Source organism: Ylistrum balloti, unplaced genomic scaffold (assembly GCF_031769215.1).
Source record: "Ylistrum balloti isolate Yb309-2 unplaced genomic scaffold, AGI_CSIRO_Ybal_v1 Utg370584, whole genome shotgun sequence".
NCBI classification, from domain to species: Eukaryota; Metazoa; Mollusca; class Bivalvia; order Pectinida; family Pectinidae; genus Ylistrum; species Ylistrum balloti.
Genome location: NW_026782363.1, coordinates 245,411 through 263,733, shown reverse-complemented (window position 1 = coordinate 263,733; position 18,323 = coordinate 245,411). Strand labels below are relative to the sequence as shown.

At 37.2% G+C, this 18,323-nt stretch overlaps 1 protein-coding gene across 1 annotated transcript; it reads left to right on the top strand.

The window, feature by feature from the left end:
* The first annotated feature begins 1,854 nt into the window (after positions 1-1,854).
* On the top strand, positions 1,855-16,745 carry LOC132556689 (DNA polymerase eta-like). The gene is made up of 10 exons (XM_060221124.1): positions 1,855-1,979; positions 3,405-3,539; positions 4,650-4,834; positions 5,183-5,352; positions 5,961-6,064; positions 6,733-6,852; positions 10,909-11,032; positions 11,626-11,691; positions 13,734-13,906; positions 14,458-16,745. The coding sequence occupies exons 1-10, from the start codon at positions 1,855-1,857 to the stop codon at positions 15,449-15,451; spliced, it is 2,196 nt and encodes a 731-aa protein (XP_060077107.1). The 3' UTR covers positions 15,452-16,745.
* Positions 16,746-18,323: the final 1,578 nt, after the last annotated feature.

Sequence of the window (18,323 nt, the reverse complement as noted above, 5' to 3'; positions counted from 1 at the left end):
TTTTCAAAAAGATTTGTATAGACATTCTGTAACAGAGGTCATTATTTATTTCAACGTAATTACAATTCTATCAGGAAAAACATTCCCAACATTCTAATAATTCAACAATGAATTACAATGCTCATCAAAATGTAATACATATCATAATGTGGCACATTAGTTTCAGACCCCTTAAGAATCACTGGTCACTAGCTATGCTATGTTGATGAACTGCCACCTCAAATTCCCTCATGATCACCTGAAATGATCAACATGTGTATCAGACATGTGTTTGTACATCCGTTTCAGGTGACATCATTTAATCACTGATGCTTGAGTTAGTTTGCAGCGACCCAGAAGTACAGATGTATTACATAAAATAATTATTCCAATCATAATCGCATTTAGAAGACAAGAAAAATCAAAATAAAAGTAAATTTTTCATCTTGCGGTCTGCAACTCGCTAGTTAACTAAAATCAGAAATGAGTCACCAAATGTAATAATTCAAAATTCATCTGAAACTTCCCCCAAAAAAGACGTGCATGTTTGGACTTTCGTATCCAAAAACTGCAAGAAGGCATGGCCTATTATTCATGGTCGATCTTCATTCACTCGAATTAAAGGGGTTATTTAGTCAAGCAGACGACATGTAAAATGTGTATTGAGAAAAAATACACAAATTTCCCAATAAAATATTTACTCGTAATATCTTATGATTAGTGGATTTAATAAAAAGAAATCTTTTTGGAAGCGTGACATGTTACTGCAATTAAAATTATCCGGGTGCAGGGTCACGCAGGTTAATGATTTCTGTGATACGACTCGACAAAATAGTCGTTCCAAAATACACAACGGATTTGTCCTCAAACCAAATGAAATTTTAAAAAAGGGCTAAATTTCATTATAATCGAGCACATTGATTATAAAACTGTCTCGCCTTTGATTTCGGTTACGCAACAAATACCTCCATCACTTTAGGCTTTTTTCAGAAACCACATCAACTTATAAACGGAACTCTTTTTGGATGGAAGATAGTTTCACTACACATGCGCGCTGCCGTTATCCGCGAAATTTAACGAATCGAGGAACGAAGAGACAAACACATCTACTGGTATCTATTGTCTCTTTGTCATTGGTGAGGTACAATCGCAACTTTTTTTATTTAATCTTTGACGTGATGTGTTTATGTGATTATCAAAAACACTGGCATCCGAGTATGGGTTGATTGGATTTTTCATAATATCTTGGAGTACGGTTGACATAAATAAAAAAATACACAGATTTGCCATTGAAATATATACTCATAATATTTATGGTGAATGGTTTAAGTATATTTTTTTTACTGTAACTGGAAGCGTGACATATTACAACAACCAAAATTATCGTGGTTCAGGGTCACGAATGTCAGTAGTTTATGATTATGTGATTCGGCTCGACAAAATGGCCATTCCGAAACACGTAACAGTGCAAAACATATGTCTAGTTGATATATTATCGCCGCCCTACCTGATTTCGTAAGGTCACCATGATATTGTACATATCTTGACCTGGTCAAATTGTGAAATGTTTCTTCATTTTTAATCAACGTTTCAAATTTAGTTTTTAGATCTATTTTACAGTGGCCAGAAAAGATCAAACATGATCTAGAACTATTATAAATATACATAAATGTGATAACTATACTATATAATTGGTTATGAGATCTTTTTACCTGACTAATGAACCTTTAAAACACCTTGTCATTCTTGAATTTGATGTCTATGACAATATATTTTTAGACTAGAGGTTGGTAACACTGTGATCAACATACAAAATTATATCCTTTACCTTATTTCCTTTTGCAGCAAATGATGATGGATTCCATTGAAGCAGAGATGAATAGAGTTGTGGCTCTGGTCGACATGGACTGTTTCTATGTCCAAGTAGAACAGAAACTCCAGCCTCAGTATAAAGGAAAGCCATGTGCTGTAGCACAGTACAAAAAATGGAAGGGTGGTGGGTAAGTATTGATAAAGGATGGTGGATAGATATTGATAAGGGTGGTGGGTAGGTATTGATGATGGATGGTGGGTTGATATTGTTGATGGGTGGTGGGTAAGTATTGATGATGGATGGTGGGTTGATATTGTTGATGGGTGGTGGGTAGAATTTGATGAAGGATGTTTGGCAGATATAAATGATGGGTGGTTATATTAAGTACAGCAGTTGTTTGGATATATAAAAGATAGAGAGATTTGAAAATACATCACAGATATAATACATTTCCTTGTATTTCTAACCATTTATAAGTTTATATAATATTGTATATTTGTTTAATTCATTTTCTGATGTTTTATATTACTACATGTTAATTGTAATGAGATCCCAGAAGAATATTGTCAAACACCATTATTTGATCTTTATTTGTTCTTAAAAGTTGGATCTTTTCCCTTCTTTCCTGTTTTTGCTCTTAATCATATGGAACTTTAAAATTCATCTTTAGAATTAGTGAAAGTAACCTTGAAACTGCCAAATCCTAGATTGTTGACTGTCAGCAATTTTGTTTTTCTGATCAGTCCCAAAATCAAGAGGCTTAACAAGAGACCAAGAGAAATCTACATATGAAATTTGAGAAAGATACATCAAGTACTTCTCGAGAAATATCGACAACAATTTTTCATGGTCAAAATACAATATGGCTGCAAGTCAGCCATTTTTTTTTCCTTATTTGTCTCAAAATCAAACTGGCACAACTAGGAGGAAGGGAAACCTACAAATGAAATTTGAGAAAGATCCATCATAACTTATCAGGAAATAGCAAAAGGAAACTTTCATAGTCAAAATGCAAGATGGTCATCTGGAAATGGAACCAGCAGGGTACATTATATAAACAGGTAAGATAGTTGATAGTGTATGGTACCATATAAAGACAGGTAAGACAGCTGATAGTGTATGGTACCATATAAAGACAGGTAAGACAGCTGATAGTGTATGGTACCATATAAAGACAGGTCAGACAGCTTGGTGATAGTGTATGGTACCATATAAAGACAGGTCAGACAGCTGATAGTGTATGGTACCATATAAAGACACGTTAGACAGCTTGGTGATAGTGTATGGTACCATATAAACATAGGTAAGAAAGCTGATAGTGTATGGTACCATATAAACACAGGTAAGACAGTTGATAGTGTAGCGTACCATATAAAGACAGTTAAGACAGCTGATACTGTATTATGGTACCATATAAAGACAGGTAAGACAGCTGATTGTGTAGCGTACTATATAAAGACAGGTAAGACAGCTGATAGTGTATGGTACCATATAAAGACAGGTAAGACAGCTGATTGTGAATGGTTCTACAATTAAATATATCAATATCTGTTGTTATCAATCACCTGATGGTATCGCTCTCCAAAGAAATTGTTTCTCTCTCTGGTTTAAGACTGATAGCAGTGGGATACGAGGCAAGGGCTTTTGGAGTGACCAGACAAATGATGGGAGATGATGCGAGGAAAAAGTGTCCAGATCTCCACTTGTTTAGAGTGCCGGAACTCAGAGGCAAAGCTGACCTTACCAAGTAATATAAACAAAATGTAGTACACAAATAACACATCAATATATCTAGTCGGTCAGCTATCTGGAATTACATTTTATAGTAGTTTAAGGAAGGTTCCTCACTTAACCCTTGAGTTGTTATCCCCATAACAAATGTAGTACACAATTGTACATTGAGATACATTTTACACTTTATTAGCTCAACTGGCCCAAAGGGCCAAGTGAGCATATGCCATAGCACAGCGTCCGTCATCCGTCTGGTGTCCGTCAACTTTTCATTTAAACAATTTCTTCAGAAATACCGAAAGGCATAGAGTTATCATATTTGGCTGGAAGGTTCCTTTGATGAAGCTCAATAAAGCTTGCAAAAAGAAATGACCTTCACCCATATTCAAGGTCTCAGAGGTCAAATGTGTTAAAACCTTTAAACAACTTCTTCCAAAATACCAGAAGGCCTAGAATCATTATATTTGGCTGGAAGGTTCCTTTGATGAAGCCCAACAAAGTTTGCGAAAAAACAAAATAATAACCTCCACCCATATTCAAGGTCACAGAGGTCAAATGTGTTAAAAACTTTAAGCAACTTCTTTCAAAATACCGGATGGCCTAGAATCATTATATTAGGCTACTATATTCCTCTTATGGTGTCCTACAAAGTTTGCTAAAAGAAATGACCTTGACCAATCTTCAGGGTCACAGGAGTCAAATGTGTTAAAAAATTTAAGCAATTTCTTCTGAAATATCGAAAAGCCTAGAATAATTATATTTCGCCAGTATGTTCCTTTTATGAAGTCCAAGAAAGTAAAAGAAATGATTTTGACCTATAATCAAGGTCACAGGGGTCAAATGTGTTAAACATGGAACATATGCAGATACAGTACTGTTGGTCATGAAGATCCAGGTGAGCGATACAGGCCCGCTGGGCCTCTTGTATTTTCATGTGTTTTTTCAAATTTTCGTTGTCACCTTATGTGTTAAGTTACCCAATACCCCAAGTATATGATCAAGTTTTATGAGACTTTGAATGATGTTAATTATTAAATAAAAAAGAAAATAACTTCTGTTTTATACCACAGTTCTGATTTTGATGCTAAGATTGTCCCAGCTATAGCTACATTTTCATGTACCACAGATATCGAGAGGCGGGAGCAGAGGTTATCACAGTACTCAGTACGTTCAGCCAATGTGTCGAACGAGCCAGTGTGGATGAGGCATATATTGACCTCACTGAGGAGGTTGACAGACTGCTTCAGCACACAGATATGATTAATGCCACAGATCTCCCGAACACTTACGTTGTTGGAAATGACAGTGATGGTCAGTTTGATATTGGTGACCATATCTGATTGTTACACATGTAGATCTTCCTGTAATACATAAAGAGCATTTATCCTTTGCTAATTTTGTTAACCCATATTTGTAAACATCTCCGTTGCACAGAATCTGTATTTAGCTCCAAAGCTTAAGTACAAACATCAAGTATTTTCATGCATCTTTATACCAATATCAAAAGTGGATCACTGAAACCTGTATAATCTTTTCATTGACTTTTTACAAGTTCATTGCCATCAAATAAGCTAAAAGGTAAGATAATATTTGATAAAACTTTTCTTCTACTTGGTTCAATCTGATATTTGTAAACAAAGAAATATTTTCGTGATACAGGTGTCCGAGAAAAGGCAGTAGAGGACTGGTTAACATCTGTTTATGATGGTCAAGAATTTAGTGAGGCTAACCGGCGCTTGGCAGCAGGGGCTAAGATAGCAGAGGACATGAGAGCTGAAGTTTACAGAGTAACAGGGTATAGATGTTCAGCTGGCATCGGACACAATAAGGTTAGAGGTGTATACTTAATATTTACAGGTAAACAGTGTACATTTGTATAATTAATGTTTACAGGTAAACAGTGTACAGGTGTATAATTAATGTTTAAAGGTAAACAGTGTACAGGTGTATAATTAATGTTTACAGGTAAACAGTTAACAGGTGTATAATTAATGTTTACAGGTAAACAGTGTACAGGTGTATAATTAATGTTTACAGGTAAACAGTGTACAGGTGTATAATTAATGTTTACAGGTAAACAGTGTACAGGTGTATAATTAATGTTTACAGGTAAACAGTTTATAGGTTAATTGATCTTTCGACCTTGAATTACCTTACATTGAAGTCAATGTATATAAATCAGTACTTCAATTATCAGTATTCACACACAGACATTTTTGTTCAACTCCTGTTTCTGAAAGGCAAAGGTAGTGATGAATTGTCACTCTTGGTATGTTGGTGACAACAGCCAGACATCGTCTGACAGGCAAAGTGTCAGAGAGATGTAAGTGGTTTTCATTGATGTACTTATTTTGTCAAAGGTTAAAAAATTGAAAGTCTTATAAACCCACTGTTCCTGTTATACCAATTCTTCATATATTTCTGATCTTTTTGTCAGATGCTGGCTAAGCTTGTGTGTGGTTTCCACAAACCAAATAAGCAGACGGTTATCCCCCAAGACTCTGTTTCTGGCCTGTTCAGTACACTTCCTCTAACTAAAATGTAAGTCTCCTTTAATGAGAAAGTTTCACAGTTTATTCAAACTCAAATTAAATAAATTTCCATTTTATACACAACATAAGAAACGCCATAGTTAGGGTTTACATACTATTTATTATTTAAAACACTACATAACAAGATTGTCATAATAAATACATTTGGCTCTTCTTTGGGGCTACTCACCATGTGTATACCTTACAAAAACATTCACATAACACATTAACTTCCTATAATTTAACCTGATCTGAAACTTAAATGATAACATGTTATTATCCGATTGAACATGTAAAATTTAGTTATTATCTAAATGGGGAAAAGAATTTCCTGAAATTCTAATGGCCAAACGAATGAATTTTTGCTATGTGTACAGCAACAATGAGTGAGAGCCCCAAGAAGATAATAAAGTTGAAGACACACAATTTCCTAGTCATCTTTTCTTCGGTTACGCCTTGTGGTTTTGTTTTGATCTTATAAATGTTTTGAATGGATGATAGTATGTTCAGGAAATTACATAAAAAAAATCATTATTAAAAGTCACCAGACTATGAAATGCTGATCTGAACTTGAAAAGCAAAACAGTAAAATTAGCAACTCTGTTGCTTCTTGATTGTAACATTGGAACGGAAAGCTTGAAAAGTCAATGTGATTTGTATTATTATCTTACACAACAGACGACATCTTGGAGGGAAGCTTGGGCAATCTGTTATGGAACAACTCCAGGTGGAAAATATTGGTGACCTCTGTCGTTTTACTGTTAAAGAACTCCAGCAGTATTATGGTGACAAAACAGGGTACAATATTTGTTTGTAGATGAATTAATTTGAAACAAAATCAGATAATGGTTACTTAACTGAAAATAAGAAGATAAGGTAGTAAGGTATATCTATGTGAGCTGAAAATAAGAAGATAAGGTAGTAAGGTATATCTATGTGAACTGAAAATAAGAAGATAAGGTAGTAAGGTATATCTATGTGAGCTGAAAATAAGAAGATAAGGTAGTAAGGTATATCTATGTGAGCTGAAAATAAGAAGATAAGGTAGTAAGGTATATCTATGTGAGCTGAAAATAAGAAGATAAGGTAGTAAGGTATATCTATGTGAGCTGAAAATAAGAAGATAAGGTAGTAAGGTATATCTATGTGAGCTGAAAACAAGAAGATAAGGTGGTAAGGTATATCTATGTGAGCTGAAAATAAGAAGATAAGGTAGTAAGGTATATCTATGTGAGCTGAAAATAAGAAGATAAGGTGGTAAGGTATATCTATGTGAGCTGAAAATAAGAAGATAAGGTAGTAAGGTATATCTATGTGAGCTGAAAATAAGAAGATAAGGTGGTAAGGTATATCTATGTGAGCTCAAGCTTTTTCTGTTTTCTTTTTCTTCTTCCATTTTCTGTGAAGATACTGTAGTCAGCTGATGTTTTTTTATAGTCTATGTGATGAAGTAGTTGGGGTATACTGGGATCAACTTGTCTTTCTTTCTTTCTTTCTTTCTTTCTTTCTTTCTTTCTTTCTTTCTTTCTTTCTAAACTTTTCAATCAATTTCAGTTAAGTTACACAAGAATATTAGGGATCATAAGATGTGTGCTTGTGTAATGACCCATAACTTTTATAATACATATATATATATACCATGCAAGGGACATAAATACCTGCTTTAGGTAGGATTTGGTTTGTAAAAGTAAACCAAGCGGACTGATCTGGATTCTGATATAATTGAACGGACTTTACATTAATCATTCTGTTCACTTTCATCATTTACAAATTTACACACAATGCCCTGCAATCTTGGAACTAATGTCACATTTAGCCTAACCTAGCCCAGGTCAGAAGGTCTGCTTCTCTTAGAGTGTTTTTAACCCATATATTTGATAAATAGATGGTTTTTAGCAGTATCAAAAATGATATGTTAAAACAACACTACAGATGTTTCCATTTTGTACATAATGAAATAACATTATTCAATTACCCACAATTTAGATGCAAAACTGGCTTTTTAACTATGCATTAATACTTATTTTCTCATCGATGTTTCTAGCTTTGGTAAATTGATCGATGGATTCATTTGATATTGTTTCATTTTGTCATTGAAGATGACTATATATATTGTTTATTATAATTCTCCTAATCAGGGTGGGTATTATGACATGTATTGTGACACTGTGGTGCACCAAAGGTATTGATCCAGTATTCAGAATTAACAGGAATCGGTATTGGGAAATTTTTTTTTACTATTATAAAGAGGATATCATTCCTTACATCAACATTGTGCATCAAGAGATGATTGGTTTTGAGAAGGAACAGTTTGAGAAAGTTGCTTTTTACTTGGTATATGGTAAGGAGATAGGAAAATTCAAGGTTATACATCAAATTTTAGAAGACCTGCCACTAAAATAATTGATATATAATCTTTTTGCATCAGGGTAGATGAGAGAGGTATGAGGATGGCAATTCTAGTTTGTGGGGGTGGGGTTAGGTGGTATAAGGATGACAATTCTAGTTTGTGGGTGTGGGGTTAGGTGGTATAAGGATGACAATTCTAGTTTGTGGGTGTGGGGTTAGGTGGTATAAGGATGACAGTTCTAGTTTGTGGGGGTGGGGTTAGGAGGTATAAGGATGACAGTTCTAGTTTGTGTGGGTGGGTTTAGGAGGTATAAGGATGACAATTCTAGTTTGTGGGGGTGGGGTTAGGTGGTATAAGGATGACAGTTCTAGTTTGTGGGGGTGGGGTTAGGAGGTATAAGGATGACAGTTCTAGTTTGTGGGGGTGGGGTTAGGTGGTATAAGGATGACAGTTCTAGTTTGTGGGGGTGGGGTTAGGTGGTATAAGGATGACATTTCTAGTTTGTGGGGGCGGGGTTAGGTGGTATAAGGATGACAGTTCTAGTTTGTGGGGGTGGGGTTAGGTGGCATAAGGATAACAGTTCTAGTTTGTGGGGGTGGGGTTAGGTGGTATAAGGATGACAGTTCTAGTTTGTGGGGGTGGGGTTAGGTGGTATAAGGATGACAGTTCTAGTTTGTGTGGGTGGGGTTAGGTGGTATAAGGATGACAATTCTAGTTTGTGGGGGTGGGGATGGGAGGTACAAGGATGACAGTTCTAGTTTGTGGGGGTGGGGATGGGAGGTACAAGGATGACAGTTCTAGTTTGTGGGGGTGGGGATGGGAGGTATTAGGATGACAGTTCTAGTTTGTGGGGGTGGGGTGGTGGTATAAGGATGACAGTTCTAGTTTGTGGGGGTGGGGATGGGAGGTATAAGGATGACAGTTCTAGTTTGTGGGGGTGGGGTTAGGAGGTATAAGGATGACAGTTCTAGTTTGTGGGGGTGGGGATGGGAGGTATAAGGATGACAGTTCTAGTTTGTGGGGGTGGGGATGGGAGGTATAAGGATGACAGTTCTAGTTTGTGGGGGTGGGGATGGGAGGTATAAGGATGACAGTTCTAGTTTGTGGGGGTGGGGATGGGAGGTATAAGGATGACAGTTCTAGTTTGTGGGGGTGGGGATGGGAGGTATTAGGATGACAGTTCTAGTTTGTGGGGGTGGGGATGGGAGGTATTAGGATGACAGTTCTAGTTTGTGGGGGTGGGGATGGGAGGTATAAGGATGACAGTTCTAGTTTGTGGGGGTGGGGATGGGAGGTATTAGGATGACAGTTCTAGTTTGTGTGGGTGGGGTTAGGTGGTATTAGGATGACAGTTCTAGTTTGTGGGGGTGGGGTTAGGAGGTATAAGGATGACAGTTCTAGTTTGTGGGGGTGGGGATGGGAGGTATAAGGATGACAGTTCTAGTTTGTGGGGGTGGGGATGGGAGGTATAAGGATGACAGTTCTAGTTTGTGGGGGTGGGGTTAGGTGGTATAAGGATGACAGTTCTAGTTTGTGGGGGTGGGGTTAGGAGGTATAAGGATGACAGTTCTAGTTTGTGGGGGTGGGGTTAGGTGGTATAAGGATGACAGTTCTAGTTTGTGGGGGTGGGGATGGGAGGTATTAGGATGACAGTTCTAGTTTGTGGGGGTGGGGATGGGAGGTATAAGGATGACAGTTCTAGGTGGGGGTGGGGATGGGAGGTATTAGGATGACAGTTCTAGTTTGTGGGGGTGGGGATGGTTCTAGTTTGTGGGGGTGGGTATTAGGATGACAGTTCTAGTTTGTGGGGGTGGGGATGGGAGGTATTAGGATGACAGTTCTAGTTTGTGGGGGTGGGGATGGGAGGTATAAGGATGACAGTTCTAGTTTGTGGGGGTGGGGATGGGAGGTACAAGGATGACAGTTCTAGTTTGTGGGGGTGGGGATGGGAGGTATTAGGATGACAGTTCTAGTTTGTGGGGGTGGGGATGGGAGGTATTAGGATGACAGTTCTAGTTTGTGGGGGTGGGGATGGGAGGTATAAGGATGACAGTTCTAGTTTGTGGGGGTGGGGATGGGAGGTATTAGGATGACAATTCTAGTTTGTGGGGGTGGGGATGGGAGGTATTAGGATGACAGTTCTAGTTTGTGGGGGTGGGGATGGGAGGTATAAGGATGACAGTTCTAGTTTGTGGGGGTGGGGTTAGGAGGTATTAGGATGACAGTTCAAGTTTGTGGGGGCGGGGTTGGGAGGTACAAGGATGGCAGTTCTAATTTAGTTGAAAATTGTTACCAGCTCTCATGACTTATGTATGTTAACAATTACATGACAGATACATAACAACTTGTACCCAAACAAGAACAAAGAATGTTCCTACATAGGATGTATATTTGTGTTACTACTATATATTAAACATAACATGATAATGGACGCCTTGTTATGAACACTGACTTAGTGATTTGACAGCTACAAACATAACAGCTGCTGGGCTCTGTTTTCCCAGGTACTGGCTGTATGAAGTTTGTCGAGGGACAGAGAGAGAACCTGTGTCTGCCAGACAGCTGCCGAAGTCTATAGGATGTAGCAAAAATTTTCGAGGCAAAGAAGCTTTGGATACCCGAGATAAGGTACATGAATTAAACATATACAAAAGCAATATCTTTCAATGATTAAAAAAAATATTTAAAAATATTCTTTATATACACTGTTCCAAAGATTATATATTTGAATTTGAAACCTCAGCCGGTTACAGTGTTTGCCTTCGTAACCTCAGTCGTTAGTGTTGGCCTTCATAACCTCAGTCTTTACAGTGTTGGCCTTTGTAACCTTAGTTCTTTGGTGCAATGATACCTACTTATTAAAGTTTGTGTGTCTGTGAGCCTAATTGGTGATTTGCTGACATAATATTGTCCAGGGACAAAACAATTTACCCTAATTGCTCTGGATGACATATAATGAGCCTCCTGTATGTTGTTCAGTGAGATAACTACCAGCTACTACAAGGAGACCCTGTCCCAAATTGACCCGAGCTGTTCTCGTTGCGATAAACTCACCTAATAAACTGAAAATACAATAATTCAGATATGCATTTTCAAGCCAAAAGCAAGACAAGGGAGATAAATCCTCGAATAAAGTTGTCAATCCATTCTCATTATATTCAATCATTCACACATTCAGTAAGGCATCAACAGACATAATTATATCAAAAGTTTTTTTACAGGTGAGGTTCTGGTTGGCAGAGTTGTCAGGGGAGATTGTTGAGAGACTTGACAAGGATAAAGAAATGGTAAGTTATGAGTAGTTGATCTAAATATTTTCTCAGACAATAAAGGCTGTGCCTGTGAACACAGGCTGTAACCGTGAACACAGGCTGTAACTGTGAACAAAGTATTTAACTGTGAACACAGGCTGTAACTGTGAACAAAGTATTTAATTGTGAACACAGGCTGTACCTGTGAACACAGGCTGTAACCGTGAACACAGGCTGTAACTGTGAACAGAGTATTTAACTGTGAACACAGGCTGTACCTGTGAACACAGGCTGTAACTGTGAACAAAGTATTTAACTGTGAACACAGGCTGTAACTGTGAACAAAGTATTTAACTGTGAACACAGGCTGTACCTGTGAACACAGGCTGTAACTGTGAACAAAGTATTTAACTGTGAACACAGGCTGTAACTGTGAACAAAGTATTTAACTGTGAACACAGGCTGTAACTGTGAACAAAGTATTTAACTGTGAACACAGGCTGTAACTGTGAACAAAGTATTTAACTGTGAACACAGGCTGTAACTGTGAACACAGGCTGTAACTGTGAACAAAGTATTTAACTGTGAACACAGGCTGTAACTGTGAACAAAGTATTTAACTGTGAACACAGGCTGTAACTGTGAACAAAGTATTTAACTGTGAACACAGGCTGTAACTGTGAACAAAGTATTTAACTGTGAACACAGGCTGTAACTGTGAACAAAGTATTTAACTGTGAACACAGGCTGTAACTGTGAACAAAGTATTTAACTGAACACAGACTGTAACTGTGAACACAGGCTGTAACTGTGAACACAGTATTTAACTGTGAACACAGGCTGTAACTGTGAACATAGGCTTTAACTGTGCACACAGGCTGTAACTGTGCACACAGGCTGTAACTGTGCACACAGGCTGTAACTGTGAACACAGGCTTTAACTGTAAACACAGGCTTTAACTGTGAATACAGGCTGTAACTGTGAACATAGGCTGTAACTGAACACAGGCTTTAACTGAATACAGGCTGTAACTGTGAACACAGGCTTTTACTGTGAACACAGGCTTTAACTGTGCACACAGGTTTTAACTGTGAACACAGGCTGTAACTGTGCACACAGGCTTTAACTGTGAACACAGGCTGTAACTGTGAACACAGGCTGTAACTGTGAACACAGGCTTTAAATGTAACTGTGAACACAGGCTGTAACTTTGAACACAAGCTGTAACTGTGACCTCAGGCTGTAACTGTGAACATAGCCTTTAACTGTGAACACAGGCTGTAACTGTGAAATCTAGTTTAATCTGCCATAGTGTGATGAAAATTGTCACACAGGAATTTTAGATATGCAAAACTTGATTTTCGTATTCTTTATGATTTTACTGTCATTATGAATTGTATCATAAATCTAATGAGTAATCCTGTTGAAATATTATCTTTTCTATGTATATGCACTGTAAGAAAACTGAAATCTGGTCAATGTGTTCCAATATAGACAGAATGAAAATCAAAGTCAGAAGCACCCAAATTATTAAGAAACACAACATAATATGACACAATGTCCGAGTATTGTGATTTTTTAAAAACTGGTCTGTATTGTATTAATACCCTATTGACTTGAGTTATACTGGGCAGACCAAATATTTATAAAGCCATGCAAACATGTACGTCAACAGCTTTAATTACTACTAGATGTCCAACTTGTCCCACCTTGTTTTCTTGTACTCAGTATAATTTACTAACCACATTGACTTGTTCAGTTCCATTTGGTCAGTTTGTTAGGTTGGTATTGGTAAATACAACTGCATATGTATTGATTCTTGGATTTCAGTCTTGAAAATTGACATGTCGTTAGTACTGTTAGTCATGCAATGTTGTGTATGTGTTTTGTTATTTTTGTGGTTTTTTTTTTAGATTTTGAAGCATGTTCCTTTTGAGATATACCAGAGTGTATTATATTTACTGTCCCTACTCTGAATATATCTAGCATTTTTAGTTCAATTTTCCAAAGTCAGAGGGCAGAGAAATTTGTAGAGACATGTAGATTATGTATCGTCTAGATTTTTGTGTCATTTCAGAATAAAAGAGTGGGACGCTCATTGACTGTTAGCATACGATACCGTAGCAACCCGTCATCTGTGTCTGCCACAAGAGTATGTGCACTGACACGATACGACAGGAAGAAGATTGAGGAAGATGCCCTTGCCCTACTTCAGAAGTTCAACACCTCCGCTCCTCATCAAGCTGTGTGGTAAGGCTTTAGCCCTCCAGCTTTGTCATCTGTCTTATTCTGCCTTCTTTAAATAAAATTCTCTGAGAACTTCAAGTTAGGAATCAGTTGATCAGTAAGGCTTTGGGAAAACTTGTGAAGCTGGGTTTCACTTCTTTACGCTGTTTTTGCTGGTTGATGATTAGACTAGTTGAGATTTTTGGGTCTTGTTTATATAAGATGCCGAAGTAGTAGTATTATATGTCTTTAACATTACAGCAATTTCCTAGAGTGATATTAAGGGAAAGAGTGAATGCAATAACAACATCAATATTTAAAACTTCATATCATGTTTCCCATTACTCGTTACAGACGACATTACTCGTTACAGACGACAATGCTCGTTACAGACGACATTACTCGTTACAGACGACATTACTCATTACAGACGACATTACTCGTTACAGATGACATTAAGGGAACTGATGAATATTTTGTTAAAAAATACTTTCCAGTGAAATGCATTCTTAACTGATTTTTGAAAATGTATTTTTAAAGTAGTCCCCATGAGCCAAGTATTTTGTTTGTTCCAGGATACCTGCCATTATTTGCCTGGGACTTTCTGCTGGTAAATTTCAGGATGAGTCAAATGGAGGTGCCATTACAGCATTTCTAGGCAACAAAAACAGAGAAACATTGCCTCTACCAGCTTCTCAAGGACAGAAAGAAAGCATTGCTTCATTCTTCAAGTCTAGTGTTGAGTCCTCAGAATCAGATTGTTTAGACAATGGGAAGGATTCAACCTTGGACACAAGTTTTGGTGATCTGTCCTCACAAAGAAAACCAAGTGCATTGGGACTTCTGAACAAGGATACAGTGAGTCCTCCACATAAACAAATCAATTTGGTTGGAATACAAAGTTTCTTTACAAAAGCATGTAGTGATGGGAACAATGTACAAACATCTCCGGTTTCTCAGGCTGGAGATCAAAATCACATCTCGAAGCGAGTAGAAACCAATGCTGGTACTGGTGTGGTGGACAAAAGTGAAAAGAAGGGATTTTTTGCTATGAGGAACTGTGGTAAATCAGAATCAAACATTGTTCCTAATACAACTTGCTCTGAATCCAGTAATTCAGTGCTAATGAATACCTGTACCCCTAATAGACAGAAGGAGAGCTGGTCTGAAAGTGTTGTAGAGGAATATCTGAAGCCAAGACTTCCACTCAACATTCTGGAGTCAACATTACAAACATTTACTCCTAAAATCCAATCAACCATGACATCACTATCCCCGAATTCTCATTCAAGCAATTCTACTGAGATCAGTATTTCTGATTTAGCTCCAGATGTGAAGTCTGATGATGATTATGTTCCTTGTGAGAAATGCCAGAAGAGAATCCTGGTTTGGGATTTACCAGAACATATGGATTTCCACTTTGCACAAGACTTACAGAAGTCTATGGCATATAAAACTCCTTTGCTGGCCAAGCGTAAACATCAGAGCACTTCGCCAACAAAAAACAAAAAACTTAAAACCAAACAGACAAACTCCAAGACTATTGATAGCTTCTTTGGAAAACACTGAACAAGATCAACAAATCACTCTTGACACCAAAATTAATCATGTTTCAATCCACATCCATGCATACAAACTCAGCATATGCTGAATTACTGGAAACAAGATAGAAGGACCTGGAAATCAAAGTACATGACTAATAAGCTTGTCACCTTATTTCAAAGGGAGAACAGTCTTGTTAGATAATTGAATTCAAGGTAACATCAAAGTCAACATGGATAGGTAAACTCAATTATGAGGTCAACTACTAGATACAGTTCATCTCAGTTTTAATGAAATTGTTCAGGAAATTTAAGATACTTCAAACTATCAATTTTCATTTTAAACAAAGGCTGTTGATGCAATAATGAAAGTCCATACCAGGTAGGGTTGCCTTCAAGTGAGACTGAATCCATGTGACACCAAACAAATAGGCCACATATATATTGCTGTATTATTTATTTGAAAGTACACATATCTATTTCCGTATTTCACCTTTACATTAAACTTGATTTTTGCAGCATTGAATTTGCCCTGAATTACAGAGAAACTGTATTTCTGCTCACTAAACTTGAGTCTGCTTTTGTCCTCCTTATCAGTAAAAGAGTGAAATAAACAAAAGTTTAACTGTTTTGGATTAAAGAAGACATTTTATTCTTGAAGTTTCTATTCAAATAAAGCAGTATCCAATATGGTCAAGAGTAAATTGAGCCACTGATGAATCATAATGTAGCAATTTTTTGGCCTGATCACTACCATCTCAAATCTTTGTTAGCAGGTGTATAATGAAGGGAGGTAACTCTAGTGGTCTTGTGATAGAACTCTCTTGTCATATCATTAATGGGATATAATTGGGTGTAAAATTTTGATAAAATAATCCTGACCCAGCTCATACGTCAGTCATAAAAAGATTTACTGTGACCTCTCCTTCTTAGTTTTTGACAATTTTTTTCAACTGAATCCTTTAAACCAGAAGTTATTTAGCTGGAACCACAAAAAACTACAGTCTTAAATCAAATATTGACCCCCACCCCTTTTCACCCCCAAAGCCTACACAAATTGTGAATACTATAACCAGTTGACCATAAAGTATCTTGTTCTTAAAGATAGACTTATCACTGAACAGTCATAGAATAGCCCAAACACACCTGTACATTAAAAATTCAGTCCTGCAAGAAGATAGTTACGCTTGCTGATGTGGTTTGATAGGTCTTCATTTAAATGAGGGTGATGTTATACCATGGCTTGAAATTTTTATACAGTATTTATTTCCTTGTTTCTATTCTGGAAAATGTTTTGTCAGAATATTGTTATGCTGTAAAGGTTAGGCTAAATAATTTATTTAAATTTTTACTTTCTCAGATGTATAATATTGTTAAATACATCAGTGTTACAATAACATTGGTGAAGAAAGTTAAGATTTTATAGTAATTAAATGGGGAATTACCTTTATCAGTTTATTGTTATGTTTTGTCTTAATACACAGTGTAAACAAGGCAAAGTATTCAATCATCTATATTTTAGTCACATTAGGAGAGAGACCTTGGTCATATCTATAGAGACATGAGCTATATCTTGAGAGAGATACAAGCTATATCTGGAGGGAGACTTGGGTCATATCTATAGACACATCAGCTATATCTGGAGGCAGACCTGAGCTATATATGGAGGGAGACTTGGGTCATATCTATATACACATCAGCTATATCTGGAGAGAGATACAAGCTATATCTGGAGGGAGACTTGGGTCATATCTATAGACACATCAGCTATATCTGGAGGGAGACCTGAGCTATATATGGAGGGAGACTTGGGTCACATCTATAGAAACATCAGCTATATCTGGAGGGAGACCTGAGCTATATATGGAGGGAGACTTGGGTCACATCTATAGATACATCAGCTATATCTGGAGGGAGACCTGAGCTATATATGGAGGGAGACTTGGGTCATATCTATAGACATATCAGCTATATCTGGAGGAAGACATGGGTCACATCTGTCAAGACACATCAGCCTTATCTGGAGGGAGACCTGAACTATATCTGAAGAGAGATACGAGCTATATCTGGAGGAAGCCATGGGTCATATCTATAGACACATCAGCTATATCTGGAGAGAGATACGAGTTATATCTGGAGGGAGACTTGGGTCACATCTGTAAAGACACCTGAGCTATATCTGGAGGGAGACTTGGGTCACATCCATAGACACATGAACTATATCTGGAGGGAGACTTGGGTCACATCTGTAAAGACACCTGAGCTATATCTGGAGGGAGACTTGGGTCACATCTGTAGAAAGACCTGAGCTATATCTGGAGGGAAAATTGGGTCACATCTATAGGGCTATATCTGAGACTTTAGAGACTTTGGAAACCAGAGACCATAATGTACATTAAGTAGGACTTGGATTGTTCAGACATCGTTGTGATAGCTGATAAAATAACGCTCTTGATCCCTGAACAGATCAATCAACACAACAAACAATCTTGTAGTTTTTCTATAAATTTATTGACATAGATGTTTGAATTTGTCATCTCTATTGAACGAAGCACCCATGTTTGTGTACATCACAACAGTAGTAAAAATTCTGTAGACCTACCGCACATTCATGTCTTGTTTGCACATATGTCCCAAACTTCACTCTCACATACACACACCTTTACACATACTGACCCTTATACTCCTCACAAATACAACCTAGTACAGACATTAACAAATCTATTGTTATAGGCAGGTTTCCTCATGTCTATTGCTTGTTTTTATATCACTCGGACACGCTTGACTACACATGAAAACATCACCCAATACATCACTCATTTATATACATAACAAACACAAATAACTTATCATCACCCAACATCAATTCAAGGCTTATTTTTGTCAGTTTTCAATTGAAA